The sequence below is a fragment of the Chrysochloris asiatica genome, unplaced genomic scaffold (genome assembly GCF_000296735.1).
Source record: "Chrysochloris asiatica unplaced genomic scaffold, ChrAsi1.0 scaffold00280, whole genome shotgun sequence".
Classification (NCBI taxonomy): Eukaryota; Metazoa; Chordata; class Mammalia; order Afrosoricida; family Chrysochloridae; genus Chrysochloris; species Chrysochloris asiatica.
Genome location: NW_006408798.1, coordinates 2,539,378 through 2,548,809, shown reverse-complemented (window position 1 = coordinate 2,548,809; position 9,432 = coordinate 2,539,378). Strand labels below are relative to the sequence as shown.

Sequence of the window (9,432 nt, the reverse complement as noted above, 5' to 3'; positions counted from 1 at the left end):
GTCTCAAGACACTTTCCATTCACTAAATGTAAATTAGGGGAAATGAGTTAGTATGACAAATTAGCTTTAGATATGGAGACACTAAATCCATCTTTTTGGGTACTGCCCACCTCCTCTCTAGATCACCTGTCTTATAAACCCTTTAAATTCATCTAGTCTCCTTCTTAGAGGTATTCCATATAGCACTCACTGAAAGGGGCTGCTAAGAAGTAATTCCCAATGTGGGGGAGAGGGAATGAACAAGTCTCCTCAGGTTCAAGCAGCTTCACTCCAATGTCAGAGCATCTTGATTCTTCCAGATTCTGTATTTCAAGGGAGAGAGTCCTCTTGTGTCTTTCTCCTGTTGGGGAACTTGGGCTGAGTGCGTTAGAAGTGCTTGATTTACTGTACACATCTGCATTCTTATTAGCCATCTTTGTTTCTAGCTACAATGGAGGTTAATGGGCTTATTATCTGTGGTTATGAAGCCCAGGAGGATGGGAGGGGATTTCTCAGGAGACACACCCAGAGACAGATCAACCTTTCCCAAAAAGCGGGTTGGTGCCACTGCCTCAAACGTACTGCTTTGTTTAGAGCACCAGAGAATAAGCAAACAAGACTTAGCTTTTAGAAATCATTGGTATAAATAAGCTGGGAAAGGTTGAAGAGAAAAAGTCAATGAACGTGTTAAGTAGAGCATTATACAGAGCCATTTAAAAGGACAAAAAAACAAATGTAAAAAAGCAGCAGATGGAATCTGGCCCCACATGGCCTCGCCAAGCTGACTCTGAGAAGCACTGTGGGGAAAGTGTTCGCTTTATGTTCCCCAAAGCATTCATGGCATTTCCTAGCCAAATACTCTGGCCGTCTCTATGGCTCTTACAAAAAGAGAATATAAGCAGTGTTGGTAGGCCCCTTCCCTTCTCATTCTGTGTCCTTTTCTCAGCCTCATGAAGAGAAATAAATCTCTGCCTCAAAATGGAATTGTTCACAAGAAAATGGAAGAGGGAAGAAAAAAACAAACCAGTGATGAAAGAGGCAATGCTGACTAATTCTGATTTCTCACAAAATAAGAAGTTCTCTAAGAGTAGAGTAAACGGTGTTTATTTTTTGTTGATTTTTCAATCAAATGGAATTGCTTAATTAAAAAAAAAACTTATCTCTTTTCTCCTTAAGTACTACAGACAACCTCATTTTATCTCAGCAGACACCTAGGAACAAAACACTGGACCCACCAGAGAAAACCGGGTAATCAAAGCATCAGAAATTCAAGTCAACTATGGGAGAATTACTGTTAGCTGGCAGCTCTCAATTCTAAACAAAAGTGTCCCAAACCTACTGAGTTTGACCAAAAGTTTCTTAGGACTGGGGGTTGGAAAGTTGAACTCCTTTTAATTCTATTCCAATTGTTTTCTGCGGAGGGAGATTAAAGTCAATGCATCAAATGAAGACCCAAAGAAACATTTAAAAACATGTCTAGTATTCAGTATGTGAGATTATTAAGTAATAACTTGTCCTCCTAGTTAACCTTGTCCTGGAATATATATAAGTTATTTGTAGCCGCCACTGCTATAATATTTTCTGAAGGATGCCAAGCTGTATGCAAGATCTTTTTGCTAAAGTCCAGACTGTCAACACTGATCTCGTCTTTCCTCCGTTTGCCCCCCACGCACACTTTTCGGGGTTTGAGGATAGCCCGGGGTTTGCTGTTTTCCCTCGAGGCCTCAAGGGTGACATCGCGCTTGGTGTTGCGGTCGAACATCCTGAAGAAGTTGTTGTAGGAGCCAGTCATGATGACGCTGTAAGGCAGAGGGGAAACGGGGTGAGTGAGGTAGTGATAAATCCCTAGGTGCCCTTTTCGCACACGTGATACCACACTATAAGTAGTTTATGGTAAACCCAAACCAAACCAAACCAAACCCGTTGCCACTTAATTGATTCTAACTCATGGCAACCCAGTGTTAAAGTGTGGACCTGGGCCATGGGATTTTCTGTAATCTTTACAGAAGCAAATTGCCAGCCCCTCCTTCTGCAGTGTTGCTGGGTGGGTTGGAACCACCAACCTTTAGTTCAGCAGGCGAGCCCAAACCATGTGCACCACTCAGGAACCTAGTTTATGGTATCATTGTTGTATTATTTAAACAACAACAACAACAACAAAAGCTATGGTCGTATAATTTTATTATTTAAAAAAAAGATTTTGTTGTGTGAAGGTTTGGCTTTCTTTTGAGTCACTAAGAGTAAGGAGCAGCAAGCAGGGGCTGCTAATGAATGAGCATGATAACCCGCCTTTTATTTGTTTGGTTGAGTCCTTTTGGTTCTTGAGTCAGTAAACAAGTCTAGTGACTTAAAGGATTTCATCATCCCTACCCTCCTCACATGAGGATTGTGAGATTAGAATGAGGTTATGAAAGTTGACACATTTTTGAAAACTAATTGAACGACTAATCATTGTACAAACTGAAAATACAGTTGCCATAGAGGTGAGCCCTCATTGTCGGACTTCTAGGACTTTATTGCATCCACATGGTGGGAGAATTTTGACAGCATAGTTCAGTGACCCATGGTGTGTCTGCTTCCATTCTAAGAACTAGCCTTTTCAGAACACGTTTGTAGAAATGGATGTCATCATACGCTAACTAGGGAAGAGCATAAACAAATGAAAAAATTTAAAGGACTGGGAAGGGGGAAAGGGAAGATTTTGTAGTAGACTAACAGATGGTTTCTATAAATTTGCAAGGAGTTATCCATTCTCAGGGGTATCTACAATGGATCCGCGAATGCCAAAAGGCTTCCAGGAACAAGGGAACAAATCTTTAGTAGTGACATTTCAGACATGGTGACAGGCTGAAGGATGGAGAGGAAGTCCTTGGACAGGAGATGGGATAGAATTCCTCCAATAACAGTGCCTGGTGGCTGCTTTCTGGAGTGCTGAGCTCATTTCTGGGGAAAGCTTTTGCTGGTTGAGTAGCATGGGGATGCACAGCAACCCATCTGTTCTCTCCGTGATTTTAGTTGTGTAGAGAGGTGAAGGAAAGCTGACAAAATTGGGCTGCAGCAAGGGTGATATGTACGTTTTGAGTCACTTGATCATCTGTGTGAAGCAAATTCATCAAGGGCTAGATTTTGTTATCCTGGACCAAGACACCTATGTTGTAAAATGTTTGTGTCTGTACCAGAGAAAACTGTGATGAGTGTGTCCAGCACTGTGCTGAGCTCTTTATCTCTGTGGCATTGTTTAAACTTTGTTGTTAAGTGGACTTCGACCCCTAGTGACCCTGTATAGGGTTTCCAAGGAGCAGATTACCTTGCAGTTCAAATGACTTTGCAGTCTGGTGCATTAACCCACAGTGCCACACCAGGACTTTAAACTTCAATATCCCATAAAAGGTATTTGCAAATGAGCAGAAGTAAGTAACTTGTACAATGTCACACTGTCAGTAAGTGGCAAACTTGAGACCCAAACCTCCATCTGGCTGACTCCAGGGCATATGCAGATAGTTACTTTACCTCATTGATTCCCTTCCCTTACCTATGATCTGATTGTTCTTTAAGATAAAGTGTCTTTTGGAAAAATCTCAACACTACCTAAACCAAATCTCTAGATAGTGGGACATTAAGGGGGAGAGATGTGGGGACTAAATGAGTAGAGCAGGACTTCTTAAGTGATGTTGTTGTTGTTGTTAAGTGCCGTCGAGTGAGTTCCGACCCATAGCGACCCTGTATAGGGTTTCCAAGGAGGAGCTGGTGACCTTGAACCATCGACCTTGCAGTTCAAACAGCTTTGCAGTCTGGCGCATTAACCCATAATGCCACACCAAGGTGCTAGATGCCTATTTTCTAAGCTGATTTGCCAGTAGGTATTAGAGGGGTAGTGTAGTGGTTATGAATCAGGCTGCAAACTGCAAGGTCAGTAGTTCAAAACTGCCAGCTGTTCTGTGGGAGAAAGATGAGGCTTTCTGCTCCTGTAAAGATTTACAACCTCAGAAACCCTGTACAGGGTTGCTATGAGTCGGTTCCGACTCCACGGCACATAACCACCACCAACCACCATTCATTCAACAGGCATTTACTGAATGCCTGCAACGTGTTTGGGATGAGCAGTGAACAGAAGAGCCTCACGGTACTTTCATTTTCTAGTTCTGATGTAATGAAAAGAATCATCTTAGGATTCAAACTCAAAACTTCCTACTCTTGTCTTTACTAATTATTAGTTTATGAGACTAGTTTATGAGTTTGAGAGGATTCATTTTATCTCACTGAGACTCAGTTTACTCAACTGTGGAAAAGGGATGATGAAAACAATTCAGTGGGATTGTGGTTTGCATCAGTAAAATGGTGGACATAAAGATACATAAAGTCTAGGCTAAGATAAGAGGGGACATTTGAGCAGAGGGACCAATAGATGTTCTAGTTTTCTACAATGACAAGCTAGTGTTGGCTACTTTTCTCCTTGAGGGCTTTTGTTCTCTCTTCATTCTGCCCTGTGTGGGATTTGAGCCCTGGTCAGGTGAAGATTCCTTCCAGATCTGCTGAGAGGTTCATTTTAGTTCCATGGTAAAGAAAGGCAAACAATGAGAGACAGTACAGGTCTACTTAGAACCCAAATCTCTGTGTGCCTTAAGATGCGGTATTGCCGTGTTTCCAGGTTCTGCTCTTGGTGCTACCTTCACCATAGAACTAAATCAGCCCCTAGTAGCCTGTACTTAGTTCTCATGAGGTCAGAGAATCATCTGTATTTGTCAAACTAAAAATGAACTATTGGGAGGTTGTATGAAGTATTGTTGAAATCAAAGGCCTTAAAACAGTAATAAATCACTTTCAGGGAATGTGATAAATGAGGCCAACTAGAATATGGCTAATGAACCACCAGGGCCTGTAGCCAAGTCTACACAAGCAACTTCAAGGGATAGTTTTAGATGGAGAAAGCACATTTTGAGTGCATTCATTTGACTTGTCCAGGATGGAATTTTCCAGTGGATTATTACTAATTTTCATTTTAAGCATGTTGAGCTAGCTCTGAGTGTTTTGAATGTAAAAGATATTACTTTCTGGTCAATGTTAAATCACTACATGTGTCAGTCCAGAAAGAGGATTCCAGAGTCTTACTATAGCCTTCCCACCTTCCTAGGTCTGACCTCATAAGTCACCCAGTAATTCACAGAATGTATCTCTTCCCAGGACTTGGGGCCTGATTTTAAGGTCCCTTCAGCTATACCCTGCTTGGGATAAAATCACCCACAGGAGGGGACCCATCTTTTGAAGTTTCCCAGTCTCCAAGCATTCCTTACCTGTCTGACCCATTCCACACACACTCAAATTTATCAAAAATGCAGTCATTTTCGTAGAGGGAGCACAACTTGCTGCGGAGGTAGTCATGAACCTAGTGGGGAAACACATGAAGAGCGAGCTTGTAAATAATCATTTTAAATTAAAGTGTGTTATTTCTGCAAACATCTTCTGACATGAGCTGTTAATTCTTACAGTGTCCACATGCTTCAGATCAGCTAGATCTGGGTCTGGACCCAAACCTGGCCCATGCTGAGGCAGGAGGATGGGGATGGTGAACGTGTCATGTGGGGATTAAACCAGTTGGCTGATGTTGACCTTGGCCTCGAACCAGGCCCATTAAGTGACAGATGACCATTTTCTAACGGGCATTGCAGGGCACCATTCGGTCAATCTTTTGTTCAACAAATACTTACTGAATGCCTGCTATGTGCTTGGGATGAGCTGTTGTGTTTGTTGCTATTGGTTGTTACCAAGTGGGCTCCAAGTCATGGTGACCTTACAGAAAGAAACATTACCTTGTCGTGCACCAGATTCATGCTCTTTGATATGTTTGAGTCCATTGTGGTAACTCTTGTGTCAGTCCATGTAATTGAGGGTTTTCCCTTGTTTTCAGTGACTTTATAAAACATGATTTCCTTTTCTAGGTATTGGGATGGGCAGTAAATGAAACATCCTTGTCAAGCGAGACCTTAGCTGCTCATCTGTATAAAAAATAATACCCCTGTTCTCCCAATCTCTTGTCCATCCATTTTTTTTTTTTGTTTCTATAATTTTATCATCATATAAAACATCTGACATATTGGTTATTGAAGGACCTTGCGCTTGATCAACAGAATGGCATTGCAACTACCCCCAATTGGCACTGAATGGGGGCCTGCTTGACCTTCCAGTCTCCTGGGAAGCTTGGGTCTTTGTTACACCTGGAGACCCTCTCCCCTGGTAATTCCATGTTTCAGGAAAATCTCCATACCCCTGCCCATTGTAAACTCGCCAGAACTGTACCCAGACCACACTGCCTTAAATACCCCAGTCTGTAAGAGAACAAACGGGCTCTTGGTCTCCTTTGGTGACTTAAGAGTACCCCCTCCCAGGTTTATTGTGAGTAAATCTGGGAGGGGGTACTCTTAAGTCACCAAAGGAGACCAAAGGACCACAAGGGTGTTTTATTTACTGCTTAGCACATTACCTAGACCACATTCTCTGACTTCAGTTCCTACAGCCTTCTCTTTTGTATTTACAGGAAATACTCTGTTATTGTTGTGTTAGGTGCCATCGAGTCAGTTGCAACTTACAGGGATTGTCATGTACAACAAAACAAAACAATACACAGTCCTCTGCCATTCTTACAATTGCTTCTGTGTTTGAGTCCACTGTTGGAACCACTGTGTTGATCCAGTCCATTAAGGGCTTTCTTCTTTTTCACTAACCCTCTACTTTACCAAGTATGATGTCCTTCTCTATGGACTACTCCCTCCTGATAGTATGTCCAAAGTTGTGCCATTCTTGCTGTTAAGGATGATTCTGGCTGTATTTCTTCAAAGACAAATTTGTTCTTATGACAGTCCAAGGTATATTCAGTCTTCTTCATTGCCACCATAATTGAAATATACCAATTATTTTTTGATCTCCTTATTCATTGTCCAGGTATAATACAACCCTCTCAACTACATATGAGAAGACTTCAAGACGTTTGTGGAAAAATGGAATGAAAAGATAATGGAATTCTTCCGCAAACTTTTTGAAGCACTGTCACATGTGGTCTTGAATTCTAGTACATAAATCTTTCTCCTGCACCCTCTAGTTGTTGAAGCCCCCAGTATTCTCTACCTCCTCTTTGGTCTTTTTCTTCACCTTCTTTCTTTCTCTGAAATTTGATTTGTTCCTGAAGACACTGCTTTTCCTATGGTAGGGTAGATGGCCTTCAGACAGTTGTTCTGTCTAAAGTTAAAGCTCTCAGTGATTCTGGAGACATGCCATCAAACTAACCTCCTTATTCCTTGGAGCAATTTGAGTACCTTACTCTCTCTTCCTGCATTCATTTGTGTGTGAAAGACTGGTCTGTCAGTTACTTGGTCTTACAATTTGCAATGAGTTTTGTCTTTGCTTTTTTGGTTACTATAGACCCTGTCATTGTGATAACTGTACCCCCTGAGAAATTTTCTATCACTGTTGTTGTTGTCATCAGGTACCATCAAGTTGGTTCTGACTCATGGCAACCCTGTGCACAACACTGCCCTGTCCTGCACCATCTACACAGATGTTGTTATGTTTGAGCCCATTGTTGCTGCCATGTGTCAGTCCATCTTGTTAAAAGTCTTCTTCGCTGACCCTGCTATCTTTTTAGTTCACTACTGCTAGTATCTTGATTGTATCAAATCTTCAAATCCATTGACCTTATTATTGTATTTTGTTCATTTTTTCATCATCACAATCATCCACTTAGCATATACCTTCAACTTCTTTGCTTCTCTCTTTTTTCCATATATCTTTCAGTTTTTCATACTGTGGTGGCCTGTGTGTTGCTGTTATACAGGAAGATGGTTCAGCAGTATTTTAAATAACAGAAGGGTCACCGTGGTGGACAGGTTTAAGCTGAGTTTACAGACTAACACTGACTAGGAAGAAGGAGAGGCAGACTACTTCTGAATGTTTAGCCCCTGAAAACCTGTGACTATCAGTGGAATGTTGTTACATGTACTGCCAGTAAGACAAGCTCCTCAGGAAGGAAGGCATTCAAAAAGTGACTGGGAAGAGGTGCCTCCTCAAAGTAGAGCTGACCGTGGTGATGTGAGTGGAGTAATGCTTTTGAGATCTACATTTGCTTCTAGGACTCCACTCAAAATGAGGATAAATAGCTGTAAATAATTATTAATAACCAGAACACAGAATGTACAAAGTATGAAACTATGAAAATTGTAAGTTGTCAAAATGAAATGGAATGTGTAAAGTTCGATATCCTAGACATTAATGAGCTGAAATGGATTGGTTTTGGGCATTTTGAATATGACAGTCCTGTGGTTTACTATGCCAGGTATGACAAATTAAAGAGGAATGTCATAACATTCATCATAAATAAAAGTATTACAATGCTGTCTGTAATAGGATAATACCCCTATGCCTATAAGGAAGACCAGTTAATACCACAATTGATCAAATTTGCACACCAACCACTAAAGTTAGTGATGATGAAATTGAAGGAAGACCAGTTAATACCACAATTGATCAAATTTGCGCACCAACCACTAAAGTTAGTGATGATGAAACTGAAGAATCTACCAACTTCTTCAGTCTAAAATGGATCAAACAAACAATCAAGATGTATTGATAATTACTGGCAATTAGAATGCAAAGGTTGGAAACAAAAAGGAATGGTAAGTAGTTGGAAAATGTGGCTTCAGTGACAGAAATGATACTGGAAATTGCATGATAAAATTTGTAAGACATATCTTATTCATTGAAAATACCTTTTTAAAACAATATAAAACACAATTATAAACATATACCTCATCAGATGGATTACACCGGAATCAAATTGACTACATCTGGGGGAAGAGATGGTGGAAAAGCTCAATATCAAGGCTAGGGGCTGACTGTGGGACAGATTTTCAATTGCTCATATACAAGTTCAGACTGAAATTGAAGAAAATAAACAAGTTCAAGAGAGCCAAAATATGACCTTGAACATATCCCACCTGAATTTAGAGACCATCTCAAGGACAGATTGGGTGTATTCAACACTAATGACCACAGACCACAAGAGCAACAGAAGAACCTTATGCACAAATAGAGCAAAAGTCCTTTAAAAATAAGGAAAGGAAAAACCAAAATGGATGGCAGAAGAGACTCTGAAAATTGCTTTACAGCATAGAGATGCTAATTGAGAAATCAATTAGCAGAACCGAAAATTTCAAAGACAAAGTCAAATATTATCATGAAATAGGCAAAGGATTGGAGGGAAGAACACACTTAGCATTTATGTATCTGAAAGAACTGAAGAAAAAATTTAAGCCTCAATTTGCAATATTGAAGGATTCTATGGACAAAATAGTTTATGATGCAGCAAGCATCAAAAGAAGATGGAGGGAATACAGAATCACTGTACCAAAAAGAAATGATCAATGGTCAACCATTTCAAGAGGTAGCATGTGCTGAGGAACTGAT

At 40.6% G+C, this 9,432-nt stretch overlaps 1 protein-coding gene across 4 annotated transcripts in view; it reads right to left on the bottom strand.

The window, feature by feature from the left end:
• Nucleotides 1–1,068: 1,068 nt before the first annotated feature.
• PPP2R2B (protein phosphatase 2, regulatory subunit B, beta) overlaps nt 1,069–9,432 on the bottom strand; it is a 701,789-nt gene continuing 693,425 nt past the window's right edge. For all 4 annotated transcript variants that reach the window (XM_006874504.1, XM_006874505.1, XM_006874503.1 and 1 more), the window contains 2 exons: nt 5,271–5,362; nt 1,069–1,778 (listed from right to left, as the gene is read on the bottom strand). In XM_006874504.1, the coding sequence (XP_006874566.1) occupies nt 1,499–1,778; nt 5,271–5,362 (372 nt within the window). In that variant the 3' untranslated portion in view covers nt 1,069–1,498. The remainder of the gene's footprint in view (nt 1,779–5,270; nt 5,363–9,432) is intronic.